Here is a 25,322-nt window from a genome sequence, read left to right on the forward strand (position 1 = left end):
ATCTAGCCTGGGTATGTTTCTGCTCCTTCAGCTTGAGGAGGGAGGAAGCTAGCCTGGGTATGTTTCTGCTCCTTCAGCTTGAGGAGGGAGGGATCTAGCCTGGGTATGTTTCTGCTCCTTCAGCTTGAGGAGGGAGGAATCTAGCCTGGGTCTGTTTCTGCTTCTTCAGCTTGAGGAGGGAGGAATCTAGCCTGGGTCTGTTTCTGCTCCTTCAGCTTGAGGGGGGAGGAATCTAGCCTGGGTCTGTTTCTGCTCCTTCAGCTTGAGGAGGGAGGAATCTAGCCTGGGTCTGTTTCTGCTCCTTCAGCTTGAGGGGGGAGGAATCTAAACTGGGTCTGTTTCTGCTCCTTCAGCTTGAGGAGGGAGGAAGATAGCCTGGGTCTGTTTCTGCTCCTTCAGCTTGAGGAGGGAGGAATCTAGCCTGGGTCTGTTTCTGCTCCTTCAGCTTGAGGAGGGAGGAAGCTAGCCTGGGTCTGTTTCTGCTCCTTCAGCTTGAGGAGGGAGGAAGATAACCTGGGTCTGTTTCTGCTCCTTCAGCTTGAGGAGGGAGGAATCTAGCCTGGGTCTGTTTCTGCTCCTTCAGCTTGAGGAGGGAGGAATCTAGCCTGGGTCTGTTTCTGCTCCTTCAGCTTGAGGAGGGAGGAAGATAACCTGGGTCTGTTTCTGCTCCTTTAGCTTGAGGAGGGAGGAAGCTAGCCTGGGTCTGTTTCTGCTCCTTCAGCTTGAGGAGGGAGGAAGATAACCTGGGTCTGTTTCTGCTCCTTCAGCTTGAGGAGGGAGGAAGCTAGCCTGGGTCTGTTTCTGCTCCTTCAGCTTGAGGAGGGAGGAAGATAACCTGGGTCTGTTTCTGCTCCTTCAGCTTGAGGAGGGAGGAAGCTAGCCTGGGTCTGTTTCTGCTCCTTCAGCTTGAGGAGGGAGGAATCTAGCCTGGGTCTGTTTCTGCTCCTTCAGCTTGAGGAGGGAGGAATCTAGCCTGGGTCTGTTTCTGCTCCTTCAGCTTGAGGAGGGAGGAATCTAGCCTGGGTCTGTTTCTGCTCCTTCAGCTTGAGGAGGGAGGAATCTAGCCTGGGTCTGTTTCTGCTCCTTCAGCTTGAGGGGGGAGGAAGCTAGCCTGGGTCTGTTTCTGCTCCTTCAGCTTGAGGAGGGAGGAAGCTAGCCTGGGTCTGTTTCTGCTCCTTCAGCTTTAGGGGGGAGGAAGCTAGCCTGGGTCTGTTTCTGCTCCTTCAGCTTTAGGAGGGAGGAAGCTAGCCTGGGTCGGTTTCTGCTCCTTCAGCTTGAGGAGGGAGGAAGCTAGCCTGGGTCGGTTTCTGCTCCTTCAGCTTGAGGGGGGGGGAAGCTAGCCTGGGTCTGTTTCTGCTCCTTCAGCTTGAGGGGTAGGAAGCTAGCAGAAACCGACCCAGGCTATCTCAACTCCTTCAGCTTGAGGAGGGAGGAAGCTAGCCTGGGTCGGTTTCTGCTCTGTCAACTCCTTCAGCAACTGTGACTTCAATGCCAGTAACGGAGTTCGCAAGAGTACAACCTAATCTGGGACCAGGCTAGAACTAGGAGGAAGCAGCATTCTAATACCTGATCTGGGACCAGACTAGAACTAGGAGGAAGCAGCATTCTAATACCTGATCTGGGACCAGACTAGAACTAGGAGGAAGCAGCATTCTAATACCTGATCTGGGACCAGACTAGAACTAGGAGGAAGCAGCATTCTAATACCTGATCTGGGACCAGGCTAGAACTAGGAGGAAGCAGCATTCTAATACCTGATCTGGGACTAGACTAGAACTAGGAGGAAGCAGCATTCTAATACCTGATCTGGGACCAGACTAGAACTAGGAGGAAGCAGCATTCTAATACCTGATCTGGGACCAGACTAGAACTAGGAGGAAGCAGCATTCTAATACCTGATCTGGGACCAGGCTAGAACTAGGAGGAAGCAGCATTCTAATACCTGATCTGGGACTAGACTAGAACTAGGAGGAAGCAGCATTCTAATACCTGATCTGGAACCAGACTAGAACTAGGAGGAAGCAGCATTCTAATACCTGATCTGGGACCAGACTAGAACTAGGAGGAAGCAGCATTCTAATACCTGATCTGGGACCAGGCTAGAACTAGGAGGAAGCAGCATTCTAATACCTGATCTGGGACTAGACTAGAACTAGGAGGAAGCAGCATTCTAATACCTGATCTGGGACCAGACTAGAACTAGGAGGAAGCAGCATTCTAATACCTGATCTCACCATAATATTACACTATTATAATACCATCCACACTACTCCAGTAGTGCCTGTGGCTTCCCATGCCTTGATGTGTCCCAAATAGCAACCTGACTAGTCTCCCATAGGTGTGCAATACGTCTGTAAAGTTAGTGCACTACAGTGCATTCAGAAAGAATTCAGACCCCTTCACTTTTTCCACATTGTTACGTTACAGCCTTATTCTAAAAATGATTAAATCCCCCCCCCCCCCCAATCTATGCACAATACCCCATAATGACATCACAATACCCCATAATGACATCACAATACCCCATAATGACATCACAATACCCCATAATGACATCACAATACCCCATAATTACAAAGCCAAAATACATTTAGAAAGTTTAGCTAATTTACTAAAAATACAAATCATCACATTTAAGTATTCAGAACCTTTACTCAGTACTTTGTTGAAGTACCTTTGGCAGCGATTACAGTATTTAGAACCTTTACTCAGTACTTTGTCGAAGCACCTTTGGCAGCGATTACAGCCTCCAGTCTTCTTGGGTCTGACGCTACAAGCTTGGCACACCTGTATTTGGAGAGTTTCTCCCATTCTTCTCCAGAGATCCTCTCAAGCTCTGTCAGGTTGGATGGGGAGCGTCGCTGCACAGATCTCCCCAGAGATGTTAGATCGGATTCAAATATTATACCTTTATTTCAACAAGGAACACAGACCGAGACCAAGGTCTCTGACAGCTGGGCCCTGCGTATACATGTTTACACATATATTTTAGGTACAATGAGTCCGGGCTCTGGCTGGGCCACTCAAGCACATTCAGAGATTTGTCCCAAAGTCACTCCTGCGTTGTCTTGGCTTTGCGCTTAGCGTCGTTGTCCTGTTGGAAGGTGAACCTTTGACCCCGCCTGAGGTCCTGAACGTTCTGGAGCAGGTTTTCTGTAGTTTGGTCCGTTCATCTTTCCCTCGATCCTGACTAGTCTCCCAGTTCTTGCAGCTGAAAAACATCACCACAGCATGATGCCACCACCATGCTTCACCGTGGGGATGGTGCCAGGTTTCCTCCAGATGTGACACTTGGCATTCAGGCCAAAGGGTTCAATCTTGGTTTCATCAGACCAGAGAATCTTGTTTCTCGTGGTCTGAGAGTCTTTAGGTGCCTTTTAGAAAATTCAAAGTGGGCTGTCATGGGCATTTTACTGAGGAGTGGCTTCCGTCTGGCCACTCTACCATAAAGGCCTGATTGGTGGAGTGCTGCAGAGATGGTTATCCTTCTAGAAGGTTCTCCTATCTCCACAGAGGAACTCTGGAGCTCTGTCAAAGTGACCATCCGGTTCTTGGTCACCTCCCTGACCAAGGCCCTTCTTCCCTGATTACTCAGTTTGGCTGGGTGGCCAGCTCTAGGAAGAGTCTTGGTGGTTCCATACTTCTTCCATTTTAGAATGATGGAGGCCACTGTGTTCTTGAGGACCGCCAATGCTGCAGAAATGTTTTGGTACCCTTCCCCAGATCTGTGCCTAGACACAATCCTGTCTCGGAGCTCTACGGACAATTCCTTCGACCTCATGGATTGGTTTTTGCTCTGACATGAACTGTCAACTGTGGGACCTTATATAGACAGGTGAGTGCCTTTCCAAATCATGTCCAATCAGTTGAATTTACCACAGGTGGACTCCAATCAAGTTGTAGAAACATCTCAAGGATGATCAATGGAAACAGGAAGCACCTGAGATCAATTTCGAGTCTCATAGCAAAGGGCTGGTACCAGACTGGTACATATAGGGCTGGTACCAGACTGGTACATATAGGGCTGGTACATATAGGGCTGGTACCAGACTGGTGCATATAAGGCTGGTGCATATAGGGCTGGTGCATATAGGGCTGGTACCAGACTGGTGCATATAGGGCTGGTACATATAGGGCTGGTACATATAGGGCTGGTACCAGACTGGTGCATATAGGGATGGTACATATAGGGCTGGTACATATAGGCCTGGTGCATATAGGGCTGGTACCAGACTGGTGCATAAAGGGCTGGTACATATAGGGCTGGTGCATATAGGCCTGGTGCATATAGGGCTGGTACCAGACTGGTGCATATAGGGCTGGTACCAGACTGGTGCATATAGGGATGGTACCAGACTGGTGCATATAGGGCTGGTGCATATAGGGCTGGTACATACAGGGCTGGTGCATATAGGGCTGGTGCATCTAGGGCTGGTACCAGACTGGTGCATATAGGGCAGGTGCATATAGGGCTGGTACATATAGGGCTGGTACATATAGGGCTGGTACCAGACGGGTACATATAGGGTTGGTACATATAAGACCGGTGCATATAAGACTGGTGCATATAGAGATGGTACATATAGGGCTGGTACATATAGGGCTGGTACATATAGGGCTGGTACATATATGACTGGTACATATAGGACTGGTACATATAGGGCTGGTATCATACTGGTGCATACAGGGCTGGTGCATATAGGGCTGGTGCCAGACTGGTGCATACAGGGCAGGTGCATATAGGGCTGGTGCATACAGGGCTGGTGCATACAGGGCTGGTGCATCTAGGGCTGGTACCAGACTGGTGCATATAGGGCAGGTGCATATAGGGCTGGTACCAGACTGGTGCATATAGGGCTTGTGCATACAGGGCTGGTGCATCTAGGGCTGGTACCAGACTGGTGCATACAGGGCTGGTACATATAGGGCTGGTACCAGACTGGTGCATATAGGGCAGGTGCATATAGGGCTGGTACCAGACTGGTGCATATAGGGCTGGTGCATACAGGGCTGGTGCATCTAGGGCTGGTACCAGACTGGTGCATACAGGGCTGGTGCATATAGGGCTGGTGCATATAGGGCTGGTACCAGACTGGTACATACAGGGCTGGTATCTGCAGCGTATCGTGTTTACAGATCCCACCCTTTCCTTGGGTATTAACTCCACTTAGACTAAACTGACATCCAGAGAGGAAGAGAGGGGGGGTCAAAACACCGACTGATCCAGAAAACACTTTCCCATAATATACTAACAAACTAAAACGAAGAACAGAGGGAAAAAAAACATTCAGGTTATTATGTTATTATTATGTTGAGATAATAAAAACACAATTCCCACAAAAAAACAAACTATAAGGAACAGAGCAACAAAAAAAACAATCATTGTTTAGTCCTTACAACGCTGAAATAACTGTTAAGACTCATTAATCTGATACAAGACAGGTTTAGACATTATGGACATTTCCATGCTATCTCTCTAACAGCCCGGGAAGTATCTGTTTACATCCCAAATGGCACCCTATTCCCTACCTAGTGCACTATTGTTGACCAAGAGCCCTTAGGGTAGAGCACTATAAAGGGAAAAGGGTGCCATTTGGGATCTGGCGGGACTCACCCCGGGGCAAGGGAGTGATTAGGCGGATTTGTAAAGGAATGTTTTTAAAAGGAGACAAGTAGTCTCTAGTTTTTAATCATGCACCGAGGAGAAATATAGGGTTGTGAGGGGTTGGAGGGGGGTTATTACAGAGGGGTTGGAAGGGGGTTAACACAGAGGGGTTAGAAGGGGGTTAACACAGAGGGGTAGGGTTAACACAGAGGGGTAGGGTTAACACAGAGGGGTTGGAAGGGGGTAGGGTTAACACAGAGGGGTTGGAAGGGGGTAGGGTTAACACAGAGGGGTTGGAAGGGGGTTAACACAGAGGGGTTGGGTTAACACAGAGGGGTTGGAGGGGTTGGGTTAACACAGAGGGGTTGGAGGGGTTGGGTTAACACAGAGGGGTTGGAAGGGGGTTAACACAGAGGGGTTGGAAGGGGGTTAACACAGAGGGGTTGGAAGGGGGTTAACACAGAGGGGTTGGAAGGGGGTTAACACAGAGGGGTTGGAAGGGGGTTAACACAGAGGGGTTGGAAGGGGGTTAACACAGAGGGGTTGGAAGGGGGTTAACACAGAGGGGTTGGAAGGGGGTTAACACAGAGGGGTTGGAAGGGGGTTAACACAGAGGCGTTGGAAGGGGGTTAACACAGAGGCGTTGGATGGGGGTTAACACAGAGGGGTTGGAAGGGGGTTAACACAGAGGGGTTGGAAGGGGGTTAACACAGAGGGGTTGGAAGGGGGTTAACACAGAGGGGTTGGAAGGGGGTTAACACAGAGGGGTTGGAAGGGGGTTAACACAGAGGCGTTGGAAGGGGGTTAACACAGAGGCGTTGGATGGGGGTTAACACAGAGGGGTTGGAAGGGGGTTAACACAGAGGGGTTGGAAGGGGGTTAACACAGAGGGGTTGGAAGGGGGTTAACACAGAGGGGTTGGAAGGGGGTTAACACAGAGGGGTTGGAAGGGGGTTAACACAGAGGGGTTGGAAGGGGGTTAACACAGAGGGGTTGGAAGGGGGTTAACACAGAGGGGTTGGAAGGGGGTTAACACAGAGGGGTTGGAAGGGGGTTAACACAGAGGGGTTGGAAGGGGGTTAACACAGAGGGGTTGGAAGGGGGTTAACACAGAGGGGTTGGAAGGGGGTTAACACAGAGGGGTTGGAAGGGGGTTAACACAGAGGGGTTGGAAGGGGGTTAACACAGAGGGGTTGGAAGGGGGTTAACACAGAGGGGTTGGAAGGGGGTTAACACAGAGGCGTTGGATGGGGGTTAACACAGAGGCGTTGGATGGGGGTTAACACAGAGGGGTTGGATGGGGGTTGGGTTAACAGAGAGGGGTTGGATGGGGGTTGGGTTAGAGGAGTTGGAAGGGGGTTAAAAAAGAGGGGTTATATCAACATTTGCATTTTAGCTAAATATGTTTTACTCAACAACCTTCAGCAAACTAGAGAATGAAACCGTCCTTGATGAACTATCTATTCACCTGCATGTTCAAGTTTAGATAACTTTCCCGAGGTAAGTTATTAATGTATAAAGGCTACCTTATTTTTGAAATGTGCAACAACTGTCAATCAAGTACCGGTAGGCTCCTTTTGACAAGGATACCCCGTCTTGTGGATGACATGACCATGGGTTAGGGTTAGTCAGCCAGTCAATCAGCCAGTCAATCACCATGGGGGATCACACCTGTGTAGGTCGGCTGCTGGTGGCTTTCAGCATATTATCCGAACGCACCAAGTTATTTTAGAAAGACGATAAGGCTGTCCAATTTAAAACTTACCTTCAGCGGTGCCTCCAGGAGTTTGTGAACCCCGGCTATCTGCTCAATCAAGGCGATGTTTTCGTCCAGATCATAGGGCGGCGGTCTCCGTGGCTCCGGGAAGTTGGTACAGACGAAAGGGTCCGAGTCCTCCAGATACTGCACTCGGCAGGTTATAATGGCCATGGCTTTTCCTCAGCCGGCTGGGGATAACGTTTCTCTGCTGTCAGTCGCGGTGTAGAGCTGTGGCCCTGCGGATATATTCCCCTTGTCCTAAACTTCCATTTTAAAATAAAGAAGGAAAAAAACGCTTCCCCGCTTGACGCTCTTTCTCTCCGTGTTAAAAGGGAAACTGTTGCTGTACAGAACACACCAGCGGACAACCCCTTGCGGTGACCGTGTGACGTCAGGTATCAGGAAGCGGAGTGTGAGGGGTTGGAACTGCTGCTGGAAGTTGAGAATGAGTGACTCATGAGATGGAAATAGACAGAGCTACAGCTGGCACAGCAGTTAAACTGAGACGATTCAAACTGCTAGTTCGGCGGAAAACGTAAACTAACTAAACACTTGGGAGGGGAAAAAAAATGCTGGGCGAAGCCTAATATTAACTGAGGAATCGAGTATTGATAGTCTAATTAGGTATGCTAATGTTTTTTGCTCATTTGTTAATTGACACCCGCCAATTAAGACGGTTAACGTTAGATCCGTTCCCAAGTAATTAGGATAAACATTGACAATGATAGAGCGCTCTCTGCTGGATTGACTGGAAAGTGGACATTTAATATGCCCTGTCGGCCTTCATATTTTATTTTACATTGTTTTATGAACACAACAAATACAAAAACAGAAATATACAAACAAGAGTACATAAACCTGACACACAGGGGTTTTACATATCGAGATACATTTTCAATTTGTTAAGATGTTTTATGGTGTGTATTGCTTTTCTGTTTTTTAGATTTACCGATCAATTCTAAATAATATTTAAATTATATCTTAAATAATGTGAAGAGGGGTTTGTTCTCCGTCCACTTCGTTTTATGGATGAAGAATCTTCCATGAAAGATAAACACATTAACAATGTAAGTCATATCAGGGTCCGTATCATTTGGATCACAATAACACATAATAACAGTCTCTCAGATTAACATTAATAGTCGTTTATTTTCAAATAACATATTCTGACTCACTCCAACATCTTCTGACTCACTCCAATATCTTCTGACTCACTCCAACATTTTCTGACTCACTCCAACATCTTCGAACTCACTCCAACATCTTCTGACTCACTCCAATATCTTCTGACTCACTCCTCACTCCAACATCTTCTGACTCACTCCAACATCTTCTGACTCACTCCAACATCTTCTAACTCACTCCAACTTCTTCTGACTCACTCCTCACTCCAACATCTTTGAACTTACTCTAACATCTTCTTACTCACTCCAACATCTTCTGACTCACTCCAACATCATATGACTCACTCCAACATCATCTGACTCACTCCTCACTCCAACATCATCTGACTCACTCCAACATCTTCTGACTCACACTGATATAAGAAGAGTCCCAGTTCTGGGTCACAACCACAAAATACACATGTGTTATCAATAGATATTTTAAATCTGTGTATAATAAATGTCTTTACAGGGTAGGTTGTTTGTATGATACTTATTTCACCTCAGTAGATTTACAATATTTACCGGACAACAACGAGACTTTGTCCCAGTTGACTTGTCCTAGGGCTGCATTCCAGGTTCACTTGTCCTAGGGCTGCATACCAGTACAAATCTAGCTTGGGGCCCCCAAAAAGGTGAAAAATTATGTTGAAGTTGTGTAAATTATATAAACTACAGATTGTTGTATAAACTACAGATTGGTGTGTAAACTACAGATTGTTGTATAAACTACAGGTTGTTGTATAAACTACAGATTGTTTTATAAACTGACTCAACAGTACAGATACCCCCCCCCCCCCCCCCCCCATATGAACTTAATGCTGATTGTTAAGGTTCTGACTCAACAGTACAGATGCCCCCCCCCCCCCCCCAATATGAACTTAATGCTAATTGTTAAGGTTCTGACTCAACAGTACAGATGCCCCCCCCCCCCCCAATATGAACTTAATGCTGATTGTTAAGGTTCTGACTCAACAGTACAGATACCCCCCCCCCCCCCCCATATGCACTTAATGCTGATTGCTAAGGTTCTGACTCAACAGTACAGATGCCCCCCCCCCCCCCCCAATATGAACTTAATGCTGATTGTTAAGGTTCTGACTCAACAGTACAGATGCCCCCCCATATGAACTTAATGCTGATTGCTAAGGTTCAGATGCCCCCCCCACCCCCATATGAACTTAATGCTGATTGCTAAGGTTCAGATGCCCCCCCGCCCCCCCAATATGAACTTAATGCTGATTGCTAAGGTTCAGAAGCCCCCCCTCCCCCAATATGAACTTAATGCCGATTGCTAAGGTTCTGATTCAACAGTACACTATATAGGGAATAGGGCTCTGGTCTATAGTAGTACCACTATATAGGGAATATGGCTCTGGTCTATAGTAGTACCACTATATACGGAATAGGGCTCTGGTCTATAGTAGTACCACTATATAGGGAATAGGGCTCTGGTCTATAGTAGTACCACTATATAGGGAATAGGACTCTGGTCTATAGTAGTACCACTATATAGGGAATAGGGCTCTGGTCTTAAGTAGTGCACCATATAGGTTATAGGGCTCTGGTCTATAGTGTACCACTATATAGGGAATAGGTCTCTGGTCTATAGTAGTACCACTATGTAGGGAATAGGGCTCTGGTCTATAGTAGTGTACTATATAGGGAATAGGGCTCTGGTCTATAGTAATGTACTATATAGGGAATAGGGCTCTGGTCTATAGTAGTGTACTATATAGGGAATAGGGCTCTGGTCTATAGAAGTGCACTATATAGGGAATAGTGCTCTGGTCTATAGTAGTACCACTATATAGGGAATAGGGCTCTGGTATATAGTAGTACCACTATATAGGGAATAGGGCTCTGGTCTAAAGTAGTACCACTATATAGGGAATAGGGCTCTGGTCTATAGTAGTATCACTATATAGGGAATAGGGCTCTGGTCTATAGTAGTGCACTATATAGGGAATAGGGCTCTGGTCTATAGTAGTGTACTATATAGGGAATAGGGCTCTGGTCTATAGTAGTGTACTATATAGGGAATAGGGTGCCATTTGAGTCACACTGTAACGGCATTCATTAGAAGACCAAGGGGCAGTGTAGTACGTGTTCATATTATTTATTCTGACTGAACACTTCTGACAGGTGCAACAAACACTAACCAGAAAATAACCACAACTAACAGTGGGAAAACAGGCTGCCTAAGTATGATTCCCAATCAGAGACAACGGAATACAGCTGTCCCTGATTGAGAACCATACCCGGCCAAACACATAGAAATACACAACCTAGACATACAACCATAAAATGCCCACCCACATCACATCCTGACCAATCTACGGTCAGGGCGTGACACACACTTAAGACAGGAAGTTGACCTTGGTGAGGGTACAGTCCAGAGTGTCTCTGTTTTCCCTCTATAATCAGCACGACAGAGATTTAATATTACAGAAGGAAGTGTCCTGCTACTGGTTAGAGATTTACTCTGATATTGTTCTGTTTAAAAAGACAACAAAAAAGAAACAATCCCTGAAGGGAATATATGAGAGAGAGAGAGAGAGAGACAGACAGAGAGAGACAGAGAGAGAGAGAGAGAGAGACAGAGAGAGAGAGACAGAGAGAGAGAGAGAGAGACAGAGAGAGAGATAGAGAGAGAGAGAAACAGAGAGAGAAACAGAGAGAGAGACAGAGAGAGAGAGAGACAGACAGAGAGAGAGAGAGAGAGACAGAGAGAGAGATAGAGAGAGAGAGACAGAGAGACACAGAGAGAGAGATAGAGAGAGAGAGACAGAGAGACACAGAGAGAGACAGAGAGAACAACTCTTCAGAGGGATCTATCGGATTGTACGGAGCTCGAGCTGCTTCTCAAGGGACACGTTTGGAGTAATGTCATGAATTTCCTTCCAGTATTTACATCTTGTCAGTTTGCATATGTACAGCGGTAAATGTTTTTGTCAGTGTTTTAGGGGAACTTGAAAACAGTAAACATCTACAGGAAGCATAGAGCATCGTGACATTTTTCAAAGGAATTAATGGCTCTTTATAGAACCATAGAGTTGTAGCTCTTTATGTGTAATGCAAATATTCTGGTCCTGTTGTTTAGTGTTTCAGGACGTCCTACTATCTATACAGACAGAACATATTCTGGTCCTGTTGTTTAGTGTTTCAGAACGTCCTACTATCTATACAGACAGAACATATTCTGGTCCTGTTGTTTAGTGTTTCAGGACGTACTACTATCTATACAGACAGAACATATTCTGGTCCTGTTGTTTAGTGTTTCAGGACGTGCTACTATCTATACAGACAGAACATATTCTGGTCCTGTTGTTTAGTGTTTCAGGACGTGCTACTATCTATACAGACAGAACATATTCTGGTCCTGTTGTTTAGTGTTTCAGGACGTGCTACTATCTATACAGACAGAACATATTCTGGTCCTGTTGTTTAGTGTTTCAGGACGTGCTACTATCTATACAGACAGAACATATTCTGGTCCTGTTGTTTAGTGTTACAGGACGTACTACTATCTATACAGACAGAACATATTCTGGTCCTGTTGTTTAGTGTTTCAGGACGTCCTACTATCTATACAGACAGCAGACAGAACATATTCTGGTCCTGTTGTTTAGTGTTACAGGACGTTCTACTATCTATACAGACAGAACATATTCTGGTCCTGTTGTTTAGTGTTACAGGACGTTCTACTATCTATACAGACAGAACATATTCTGGTCCTGTTGTTTAGTGTTACAGGACGTTCTACTATCTATACAGACAGAACATATTCTGGTCCTGTTGTTTAGTGTTTCAGGACGTACTACTATCTATACAGACAGAACATATTCTGGTCCTGTTGTTTAGTGTTTCAGGACGTACTACTATCTAGGACGTACTACCAAAACACTAAAGTGAAAAGATTAGCGCAGAACTAAACAGGAAAATGAGCTCACTAAAGCTGTACAGCTCTGTACCGTTATATGCTGTTATATGCCAATAAACACTGCCCCCAAGTGGACAAAGGTGGTTATAGATTCAAAAAAACATTTATTGCAATAACTATTGTCCAGCAAAGTGGCCGTACCACAGCAGGATGTCATAAAATGACTTTCTTGTTGATTTGATCAATACATCCAATATTTGTTACTGTTCCTCTTAGTCTACTTCCCCCCGAACCAACGTTATTTCAACGTCATTTCAACCAAAACCAATCTACGTGATGAAGTTGAACCAACGTTATCTCAACGTCATTTCAACCAAAACCAATCTATGTGATGAAGTTGAATCAACGTGGAAAATATGATTGGATTTGAGAAAAATTACAGAAAAATTACCGTTTTCGTATTGTGTTACATTATCTTACCCAAACCAGACATGATACGTTGTGTTACATTATCTTACCCAAACCAGACATGATACGGTTGTGTTACATTATCTTACCCAAACCAGACATGATACGGTTGTGTTACATTATCTTACCCAAACCAGACATGATATGGTTGTGTTACATTATCTTACCCAAACCAGACATGATATGGTTGTTACATTATCTTACCCAAACCAGACATGATATGGTTGTTACATTATCTTACCCAAACCAGACATGATATGGTTGTGTTACATTATCTTCCCCAAACCAGACATGATACGGTTGTGTTACATTATCTTACCCAAACCAGACATGATATGGTTGTGTTACATTATCTTACCCAAACCAGACATGATATGGTTGTGTTACATTATCTTACCCAAACCAGACATGATATGGTTGTTACATTATCTTCCCCAAACCAGACATGATACGGTTGTGTTACATTATCTTACCCAAACCAGACATGATATGGTTGTGTTACATTATCTTACCCAAACCAGACATGATACGGTTGTGTTACATTATCTTACCCAAACCAGACATGATACGGTGTGTTACATTATCTTACCCAAACCAGACATGATATGGTTGTGTTACATTATCTTACCCAAACCAGACATGATATGGTTGTGTTACATTATCTTACCCAAACCAGACATGATATGGTTGTTACATTATCTTACCCAAACCAGACATGATATGGTTGTGTTACATTATCTTACCCAAACCAGACATGATATGGTTGTTACATTATCTTACCCAAACCAGACATGATATGGTTGTTACATTATCTTACCCAGACCAGACATGATATGGTTGTGTTACATTATCTTACCCAAACCAGACATGATATGGTTGTTACATTATCTTACCCAAACCAGACATGATATGGTTGTGTTACATTATCTTCCCCATACCAGACATGATATGGTTGTTACATTATCTTACCCATACCAGACATGATATGGTTGTGTTACATTATCTTACCCATACCAGACATGATATGGTTGTTACATTATCTTACCCAAACCAGACATGATATGGTTGTGTTACATTATCTTACCCAAACCAGACATGATATGGTTGTGTTACATTATCTTACCCAAACCAGACATGATATGGTTGTTACATTATCTTACCCAAACCAGACATGATATGGTTGTGTTACATTATCTTACCCAAACCAGACATGATATGGTTGTGTTACATTATCTTCCCCAAACCAGACATGATATGGTTGTGTTACATTATCTTACCCAGACCAGACATGATATGGTTGTGTTACATTATCTTACCCAGACCAGACATGATATGGTTGTGTTACATTATCTTCCCCAAACCAGACATGATACGGTTGTGTTACATTATCTTACCCAGACCAGACATGATATGGTTGTGTTACATTATCTTACCCAAACCAGACATGATATGGTTGTGTTACATTATCTTACCCAAACCAGACATGATATGGTTGTTACATTATCTTACCCAAACCAGACATGATATGGTTGCCTTACATTATCTTACCCAAACCAGACATGATATGGTTGTTACATTATCTTACCCAAACCAGACATGATATGGTTGTGTTACATTATCTTACCCAAACCAGACATGATACGGTGTGTTACATTATCTTACCCAAACCAGACATGATATGGTTGTGTTACATTATCTTACCCAAACCAGACATGATACGGTTGTGTTACATTATCTTACCCAAACCAGACATGATATGGTTGTGTTACATTATCTTACCCAGACCAGACATGATATGGTTGTTACATTATCTTACCCAGACCAGACATGATATGGTTGTTACATTATCTTACCCAAACCAGACATGATATGGTTGTGTTACATTATCTTACCCAAACCAGACATGATATGGTTGTTACATTATCTTACCCAAACCAGACATGATATGGTTGTTACATTATCTTACCCAAACCAGACATGATATCGTTACGTTACATTATCTTACCCAAACCAGACATGATATGGTTGTGTTACATTATCTTACCCAAACCAGACATGATATGGTGTGTTACATTATCTTACCCAAACCAGACATGATATGGTTGTGTTACATTATCTTACCCAAACCAGACATGATACGGTGTGTTACATTATCTTACCCAAACCAGACATGATATGGTTGTGTTACATTATCTTACCCAAACCAGACATGATATGGTGTGTTACATTATCTTACCCAAACCAGACATGATATGGTGTGTTACATTATCTTACCCAAACCAGACATGATATGGTTGTGTTACATTATCTTACCCAAACCAGACATGATATGGTTGTGTTACATTATCTTACCCAAACCAGACATGATATGGTTGTGTTACATTATCTTACCCAAACCAGACATGATATGGTTGTTACATTATCTTACCCAAACCAGACATGATATGGTTGTTACATTATCTTACCCAAACCAGACATGATATGGTTGTTACATTATCTTACCCAAACCAGACATGATATGGTTGTGTTACATTATCTTACCCAAACCAGACATGATATGGTTGTTACATTATCTTACCCAAACCAGACATGATATGGTTGTGTTACATTATCTTACCCAAACCAGACATGATATGGTTGTGTTACATTATCTTACCCAAACCAGACATGATATGGTTGTTACATTATCTTACCCAAACCAGACATGATATGGTTGTTACATTATCTTACCCAAACCAGACATGATATGGTTGTTACATTATCTTACCCAAACCAGACATGATATGGTTGTGTTACATTATCTTACCCAAACCAGACATGATATGGTTGTTACATTATCTTACCCAAACCAGACATGATATGGTTGTGTTACATTATCTTACCCAAACCAGACATGATATGGTTGTGTTACATTATCTTACCCAAACCAGACATGATATGGTTGTTACATTATCTTACCCAAACCAGACATGATATGGTTGTTACATTATCTTACCCAAACCAGACATGATATGGTTGTGTTACATTATCTTACCCAAACCAGACATGATACGGTTGTGTTACATTATCTTACCCAAACCAGACATGATATGGTTGTGTTACATTATCTTACCCAACCCAGACATGATATGGTTGTTACATTATCTTACCCAAACCAGACATGATATGGTTGTTACATTATCTTCCCCAAACCAGACATGATATGGTTGTGTTACATTATCTTACCCAAACCAGACATGATATGGTTGTGTTACATTATCTTACCCAAACCAGACATGATACGGTGTGTTACATTATCTTACCCAAACCAGACATGATATGGTTGTGTTACATTATCTTACCCAAACCAGACATGATATGGTTGTGTTACATTATCTTACCCAAACCAGACATGATATGGTTGTGTTACATTATCTTACCCAAACCAGACATGATATGGTTGTGTTACATTATCTTACCCAAACCAGACATGATATGGTTGTGTTACATTATCTTACCCAAACCAGACATGATATGGTTGTGTTACATTATCTTACCCAAACCAGACATGATATGGTTGTTACATTATCTTACCCAAACCAGACATGATATGGTTGTTACATTATCTTACCCAAACCAGACATGATATGGTTGTGTTACATTATCTTACCCAAACCAGACATGATACGGTGTGTTACATTATCTTACCCAAACCAGACATGATATGGTTGTGTTACATTATCTTACCCAAACCAGACATGATATGGTTGTGTTACATTATCTTACCCAAACCAGACATGATATGGTTGTGTTACATTATCTTACCCAAACCAGACATGATATGGTTGTGTTACATTATCTTACCCAAACCAGACATGATATGGTTGTGTTACATTATCTTACCCAAACCAGACATGATATGGTTGTGTTACATTATCTTACCCAAACCAGACATGATATGGTTGTTACATTATCTTACCCAAACCAGACATGATATGGTTGTGTTACATTATCTTACCCAAACCAGACATGATATGGTTGTGTTACATTATCTTACCCAAACCAGACATGATATGGTTGTTACATTATCTTACCCAAACCAGACATGATATGGTTGTGTTACATTATCTTACCCAGACCAGACATGATATGGTTGTGTTACATTATCTTACCCAAACCAGACATGATATGGTTGTTACATTATCTTACCCAAACCAGACATGATATGGTTGTGTTACATTATCTTACCCAGACCAGACATGATATGGTTGTGTTACATTATCTTACCCAAACCAGACATGATATGGTTGTGTTACATTATCTTACCCAAACCAGACATGATATGGTTGTTACATTATCTTACCCAAACCAGACATGATATGGTTGTGTTACATTATCTTACCCAAACCAGACATGATATGGTTGTGTTACATTATCTTACCCAAACCAGACATGATATGGTTGTTACATTATCTTACCCAAACCAGACATGATATGGTTGTTACATTATCTTACCCAAACCAGACATGATATGGTTGTTACATTATCTTACCCAAACCAGACATGATATGGTTGCGTTACATTATCTTACCCATACCAGACATGATATGGTTGTGTTACATTATCTTACCCAAACCAGACATGATATGGTTGTTACATTATCTTACCCAAACCAGACATGATATGGTTGCGTTACATTATCTTACCCAGACCAGACATGATATGGTTGTTACATTATCTTACCCAAAACAGACATGATATGGTTGTGTTACATTATCTTACCCAAACCAGACATGATATGGTTGTGTTACATTATCTTACCCAAACCAGACATGATATGGTTGTGTTACATTATCTTACCCAAACCAGACATGATATGGTTGTTACATTATCTTACCCAAACCAGACATGATATGGTTGCGTTACATTATCTTACCCAAACCAGACATGATATGGTTGAGATCAATGCCATCATTGCTACTGTATCTCGTAGTCAATGGTCCTCTACTCCGTGACAGTGGATGACGGCCGACTCATTCTGAGACTGATGTGGATGTGTCCACTCAGCATTACAAGACAGCACAGTCCAGGTTGCCGACCTTAATGTACAGGGACGACAATGTACTGTGAAGACATCGGGTGAATCAGGTAGCTTGTTTTACAGTACCTGTATCGGTTGGTTAAAACGTGAGAAATGGATACATATTAACTGATATTGTATAGCTAATACTTGCCAAAGAGACCGCTACTTTTTCGTAGGTTCCTTGGCTAACAACGTTTGTCTAATTACAGTTGCTGGCTTGGGTTGGTTTTAACCACAATCTGGGATGCTGTAGTTAGATAGACACATATTCAATAGATATTCAACATAATGACTATTCACTGCTTGAAAAGTCTCAATAGGCTACATAATGTACATACCTACAGTAGCTGTCAAAGGTTTGGACAAACCTACTCATTCAAGGATTTGTCTTTATTTGTACTGTTTTCTACATTGTAGAATAATATTGAAGACATCAGAACTATGAAATAAAACACATGGAATCATGTAGTAACCAAAAAAGTGTTCTGCAAAGCAGCCACCCTTTGCCTTGATGACAGCTTTGCACACTCTTGGTATTCTCTCAACCAGCTTCACCTGGAATGCTTTTTCAACGGTGTTGAAGGAGTTCCCACATATGCTGAGCTCTAGTTGGCTGCTTTTCTAACTCATCCTAAACCATATCAATTGGGTTGAGGTCTGGTGATTATGGAGGCCAGGTCATCTGATGCAGCACTCCATCACTCTCCTTCTTGGTCAAATAGTCCTTACACAGCCCGGAGGTGTGTTGGGTCATTTTCCTGTTGGAAAACACATCGTAGTCCCATTAAGCGCAAACCAGATGGGATGGCGTATTGCTGCAGAATTCTGTGGGAGCCATGCTGGTTAAGTGTGCCTTGATTTCTAAATAAATCACTGACAGAGTCACCAGCAAAGCACCATCACACCTCCACCTCCAATTCCATGCTTCACGGTGGGAACCACACATGCGGAGATCATTGGTTCACCTACTCTGCATCTCACAAAGACACGTCGTTGGAACCAGAAATCTCACATTTGGATTCATCAGACCAAAGGACAGATTTCCACCAGTCTAATGTCCATTACTCGTGTTTCTTCTTCACGTCTCTTCTTCTTATTGGTGTCCTTTAGTAGTGGGTTTCTCTGTAGTAATTCAACCATGAAGGCCTGATTCACTCAGTCTCCTCTTCTTAATGGTGTCCTTTAGTAGTGGGTTTCTCTGCAGTAATTCAACCATGAAGGCCTGATTCACTCAGTCTCCTCTTCTTAATGGTGTCCTTTAGTAGTGGGTTTCTCTGCAGTAATTCAACCATGAAGGCCTGATTCACACAGTCTCCTCTTCTTAATGGTGTCCTTTAGTAGTGGGTTTCTCTGCAGTAATTCAACCATGAAGGCCTGATTCACACAGTCTCCTCTTCTTAATGGTGTCCTTTAGTAGTGGGTTTCTCTGTAGTAATTCAACCATGAAGGCCTGATTCACACAGTCTCCTCTTCTTATTGGTGTCCTTTAGTAGTGGGTTTCTCTGCAGTAATTCAACCATGAAGGCCTGATTCACACAGTCTCCTCTTCTTAATGGTGTCCTTTAGTAGTGGGTTTCTCTGCAGTAATTCAACCATGAAGGCCTGATTCACACAGTCTCCTCTTCTTATTGGTGTCCTTTAGTAGTGGGTTTCTCTGTAGTAATTCAACCATGAAGGCCTGATTCACACAGTCTCCTCTACTTAATGGTGTCCTTTAGTAGTGGGTTTCTCTGCAGTAATTCAACCATGAAGGCCTGATTCACACAGTCTCCTCTTCTTAATGGTGTCCTTTAGTAGTGGGTTTCTCTGCAGTAATTCAACCATGAAGGCCTGATTCACACAGTCTCCTCTTCTTATTGGTGTCCTTTAGTAGTGGGTTTCTCTGCAGTAATTCAACCATGAAGGCCTGATTCACTCAGTCTCCTCTTCTTAATGGTGTCCTTTAGTAGTGGGTTTCTCTGCAGTAATTCAACCATGAAGGCCTGATTCACTCAGTCTCCTCTTCTTAATGGTGTCCTTTAGTAGTGGGTTTCTCTGCAGTAATTCAACCATGAAGGCCTGATTCACTCAGTCTCCTCTTCTTAATGGTGTCCTTTAGTAGTGGGTTTCTCTGCAGTAATTCAACCATGAAGGCCTGATTCACTCAGTCTCCTCTTCTTAATGGTGTCCTTTAGTAGTGGGTTTCTCTGCAGTAATTCAACCATGAAGGCCTGATTCACACAGTCTCCTCTTCTTATTGGTGTCCTTTAGTAGTGGGTTTCTCTGCAGTAATTCAACCATGAAGGCCTGATTCACTCAGTCTCCTCTTCTTAATGGTGTCCTTTAGTAGTGGGTTTCTCTGCAGTAATTCAACCATGAAGGCCTGATTCACACAGTCTCCTCTTCTTAATGGTGTCCTTTAGTAGTGGGTTTCTCTGCAGTAATTCAACCATGAAGGCCTGATTCACACAGTCTCCTCTTCTTAATGGTGTCCTTTAGTAGTGGGTTTCTCTGCAGTAATTCAACCATGAAGGCCTGATTCACTCAGTCTCCTCTTCTTAATGGTGTCCTTTAGTAGTGGGTTTCTCTGCAGTAATTCAACCATGAAGGCCTGATTCACACAGTCTCCTCTTCTTAATGGTGTCCTTTAGTAGTGGGTTTCTCTGCAGTAATTCAACCATGAAGGCCTGATTCACACAGTCTCCTCTTCTTAATGGTGTCCTTTAGTAGTGGGTTTCTCTGCAGTAATTCAACCATGAAGGCCTGATTCACTCAGTCTCCTCTTCTTAATGGTGTCCTTTAGTAGTGGGTTTCTCTGCAGTAATTCAACCATGAAGGCCTGATTCACACAGTCTCCTCTTCTTAATGGTGTCCTTTAGTAGTGGGTTTCTCTGCAGTAATTCAACCATGAAGGCCTGATTCACAGAGTCTCCTCTTCTTAATGGTGTCCTTTAGTAGTGGGTTTCTCTGCAGTAATTCAACCATGAAGGCCTGATTCACTCAGTCTCCTCTTCTTAATGGTGTCCTTTAGTAGTGGGTTTCTCTGCAGTAATTCAACCATGAAGGCCTGATTCACACAGTCTCCTCTTCTTAATGGTGTCCTTTAGTAGTGGGTTTCTCTGCAGTAATTCAACCATGAAGGCCTGATTCACACAGTCTCTTCTTCTTATTGGTGTCCTTTAGTAGTGGGTTTCTCTGTAGTAATTCAACCATGAAGGCCTGATTCACTCAGTCTCCTCTTCTTAATGGTGTCCTTTAGTAGTGGGTTTCTCTGCAGTAATTCAACCATGAAGGCCTGATTCACTCAGTCTCCTCTTCTTAATGGTGTCCTTTAGTAGTGGGTTTCTCTGCAGTAATTCAACCATGAAGGCCTGATTCACACAGTCTCCTCTTCTTAATGGTGTCCTTTAGTAGTGGGTTTCTCTGCAGTAATTCAACCATGAAGGCCTGATTCACACAGTCTCCTCTTCTTAATGGTGTCCTTTAGTAGTGGGTTTCTCTGTAGTAATTCAACCATGAAGGCCTGATTCACACAGTCTCCTCTTCTTATTGGTGTCCTTTAGTAGTGGGTTTCTCTGCAGTAATTCAACCATGAAGGCCTGATTCAAACAGTCTCCTCTTCTTAATGGTGTCCTTTAGTAGTGGGTTTCTCTGCAGTAATTCAACCATGAAGGCCTGATTCACACAGTCTCCTCTTCTTAATGGTGTCCTTTAGTAGTGGGTTTCTCTGCAGTAATTCAACCATGAAGGCCTGATTCACACAGTCTCCTCTTCTTAATGGTGTCCTTTAGTAGTGGGTTTCTCTGCAGTAATTCAACCATGAAGGCCTGATTCACACAGTCTCCTCTTCTTATTGGTGTCCTTTAGTAGTGGGTTTCTCTGCAGTAATTCAACCATGAAGGCCTGATTCACTCAGTCTCCTCTTCTTAATGGTGTCCTTTAGTAGTGGGTTTCTCTGCAGTAATTCAACCATGAAGGCCTGATTCACTCAGTCTCCTCTTCTTAATGGTGTCCTTTAGTAGTGGGTTTCTCTGCAGTAATTCAACCATGAAGGCCTGATTCACTCAGTCTCCTCTTCCTAATGGTGTCCTTTAGTAGTGGTTTCTCTGCAGTAATTCAACCATGAAGGCCTGATTCACACAGTCTCCTCTTCTTATTGGTGTTCTTTAGTAGTGGGTTTCTCTGCAGTAATTCAACCATGAAGGCCTGATTCACTCAGTCTCCTCTTCTTAATGGTGTCCTTTAGTAGTGGGTTTCTCTGCAGTAATTCAACCATGAAGGCCTGATTCACATAGTCTCCTCTTCTTATTGGTGTCCTTTAGTAGTGGGTTTCTCTGTAGTAATTCAACCATGAAGGCCTGATTCACACAGTCTCCTCTTCTTAATGGTGTCCTTTAGTAGTGGGTTTCTCTGTAGTAATTCAACCATGAAGGCCTGATTCACACAGTCTCCTCTTCTTAATGGTGTCCTTTAGTAGTGGGTTTCTCTGTAGTAATTCAACCATGAAGGCCTGATTCACTCAGTCTCCTCTTCTTAATGGTGTCCTTTAGTAGTGGGTTTCTCTGTAGTAATTCAACCATGAAGGCCTGATTCACTCAGTCTCCTCTTCTTATTGGTGTCCTTTAGTAGTGGGTTTCTCTGTAGTAATTCAACCATGAAGGCCTGATTCACACAGTCTCCTCTTCTTATGGTGTCCTTTAGTAGTGGGTTTCTCTGCAGTAATTCAACCATGAAGGCCTGATTCACTCAGTCTCCTCTTCTTAATGGTGTCCTTTAGTAGTGGGTTTCTCTGCAGTAATTCAACCATGAAGGCCTGATTCACACAGTCTCCTCTTCTTAATGGTGTCCTTTAGTAGTGGGTTTCTCTGCAGTAATTCAACCATGAAGGCCTGATTCACACAGTCTCCTCTTCTTAATGGTGTCCTTTAGTAGTGGGTTTCTCTGTAGTAATTCAACCATGAAGGCCTGATTCACACAGTCTCCTCTTCTTAATGGTGTCCTTTAGTAGTGGGTTTCTCTGCAGTAATTCAACCATGAAGGCCTGATTCACACAGTCTCCTCTTCTTAATGGTGTCCTTTAGTAGTGGGTTTCTCTGCAGTAATTCAACCATGAAGGCCTGATTCACACAGTCTCTTCTTCTTATTGGTGTCCTTTAGTAGTGGGTTTCTCTGTAGTAATTCAACCATGAAGGCCTGATTCACTCAGTCTCCTCTTCTTAATGGTGTCCTTTAGTAGTGGGTTTCTCTGCAGTAATTCAACCATGAAGGCCTGATTCACTCAGTCTCCTCTTCTTAATGGTGTCCTTTAGTAGTGGGTTTCTCTGCAGTAATTCAACCATGAAGGCCTGATTCACACAGTCTCCTCTTCTTAATGGTGTCCTTTAGTAGTGGGTTTCTCTGCAGTAATTCAACCATGAAGGCCTGATTCACACAGTCTCCTCTTCTTAATGGTGTCCTTTAGTAGTGGGTTTCTCTGCAGTAATTCAACCATGAAGGCCTGATTCACACAGTCTCCTCTTCTTATTGGTGTCCTTTAGTAGTGGGTTTCTCTGTAGTAATTCAACCATGAAGGCCTGATTCACACAGTCTCCTCTTCTTAATGGTGTCCTTTAGTAGTGGGTTTCTCTGCAGTAATTCAACCATGAAGGCCTGATTCACACAGTCTCCTCTTCTTAATGGTGTCCTTTAGTAGTGGGTTTCTCTGCAGTAATTCAACCATGAAGGCCTGATTCACACAGTCTCCTCTTCTTATTGGTGTCCTTTAGTAGTGGGTTTCTCTGCAGTAATTCAACCATGAAGGCCTGATTCACTCAGTCTCCTCTTCTTAATGGTGTCCTTTAGTAGTGGGTTTCTCTGCAGTAATTCAACCATGAAGGCCTGATTCACTCAGTCTCCTCTTCTTAATGGTGTCCTTTAGTAGTGGGTTTCTCTGCAGTAATTCAACCATGAAGGCCTGATTCACTCAGTCTCCTCTTCCTAATGGTGTCCTTTAGTAGTGGTTTCTCTGCAGTAATTCAACCATGAAGGCCTGATTCACACAGTCTCCTCTTCTTATTGGTGTTCTTTAGTAGTGGGTTTCTCTGCAGTAATTCAACCATGAAGGCCTGATTCACTCAGTCTCCTCTTCTTAATGGTGTCCTTTAGTAGTGGGTTTCTCTGCAGTAATTCAACCATGAAGGCCTGATTCACATAGTCTCCTCTTCTTATTGGTGTCCTTTAGTAGTGGGTTTCTCTGTAGTAATTCAACCATGAAGGCCTGATTCACACAGTCTCCTCTTCTTAATGGTGTCCTTTAGTAGTGGGTTTCTCTGTAGTAATTCAACCATGAAGGCCTGATTCACACAGTCTCCTCTTCTTAATGGTGTCCTTTAGTAGTGGGTTTCTCTGTAGTAATTCAACCATGAAGGCCTGATTCACTCAGTCTCCTCTTCTTAATGGTGTCCTTTAGTAGTGGGTTTCTCTGTAGTAATTCAACCATGAAGGCCTGATTCACTCAGTCTCCTCTTCTTATTGGTGTCCTTTAGTAGTGGGTTTCTCTGTAGTAATTCAACCATGAAGGCCTGATTCACACAGTCTCCTCTTCTTATGGTGTCCTTTAGTAGTGGGTTTCTCTGCAGTAATTCAACCATGAAGGCCTGATTCACTCAGTCTCCTCTTCTTAATGGTGTCCTTTAGTAGTGGGTTTCTCTGCAGTAATTCAACCATGAAGGCCTGATTCACACAGTCTCCTCTTCTTAATGGTGTCCTTTAGTAGTGGGTTTCTCTGCAGTAATTCAACCATGAAGGCCTGATTCACACAGTCTCCTCTTCTTAATGGTGTCCTTTAGTAGTGGGTTTCTCTGTAGTAATTCAACCATGAAGGCCTGATTCACACAGTCTCCTCTTCTTAATGGTGTCCTTTAGTAGTGGGTTTCTCTGCAGTAATTCAACCATGAAGGCCTGATTCACACAGTCTCCTCTTCTTAATGGTGTCCTTTAGTAGTGTGTTTCTCTGCAGTAATTCAACCATGAAGGCCTGATTCACTCAGTCTCCTCTTCTTAATGGTGTCCTTTAGTAGTGGGTTTCTCTGTAGTAATTCAACCATGAAGGCCTGATTCACTCAGTCTCCTCTTCTTAATGGTGTCCTTTAGTAGTGGGTTTCTCTGCAGTAATTCAACCATGAAGGCCTGATTCACACAGTCTCCTCTTCTTATTGGTGTCCTTTAGTAGTGTGTTTCTCTGCAGTAATTCAACCATGAAGGCCTGATTCACACAGTCTCCTCTTCTTATTGGTGTCCTTCAGTAGTGTGTTTCTCTGCAGTAATTCAACCACGAAGGCCTGATTCACTCAGTCTCCTCTTCTTAATGGTGTCCTTTAGTAGTGGGTTTCTCTGCAGTAATTCAACCATGAAGGCCTGATTCA

At 43.2% G+C, this 25,322-nt stretch overlaps 2 protein-coding genes across 7 annotated transcripts in view; one reads left to right on the forward strand and one right to left on the reverse strand.

The window, feature by feature from the left end:
• The window catches only part of fhod1 (formin homology 2 domain containing 1), a 175,859-nt gene extending 168,036 nt beyond the window's left edge, over positions 1-7,823 (reverse strand). For 5 of the 6 annotated variants that reach the window (XM_090223357.1, XM_090223356.1, XM_090223355.1 and 2 more), the window contains exon 1: positions 7,371-7,822. In XM_090223357.1, coding sequence (XP_090079483.1) covers positions 7,371-7,535 — 165 coding nt within the window. In that variant the 5' untranslated portion in view covers positions 7,536-7,822. Of the gene's footprint in view, positions 1-7,370 lie in introns of all 6 variants that reach the window. The other variant, XM_090223354.1, reaches the window with a different exon arrangement.
• A 3,135-nt stretch (positions 7,824-10,958) lies between these two features.
• abcc12 (ATP binding cassette subfamily C member 12) overlaps positions 10,959-25,322 on the forward strand; it is a 229,730-nt gene continuing 215,366 nt past the window's right edge. The window contains exon 1 of the mRNA XM_090223368.1: positions 10,959-11,410. The gene's annotated coding sequence lies outside the window, so the exon portion shown is untranslated. The remainder of the gene's footprint in view (positions 11,411-25,322) is intronic.

Source organism: Oncorhynchus mykiss, chromosome 26, assembly GCF_057628025.1.
Source record: "Oncorhynchus mykiss isolate SJ-2025 chromosome 26, ASM5762802v1, whole genome shotgun sequence".
NCBI classification, from domain to species: Eukaryota; Metazoa; Chordata; class Actinopteri; order Salmoniformes; family Salmonidae; genus Oncorhynchus; species Oncorhynchus mykiss.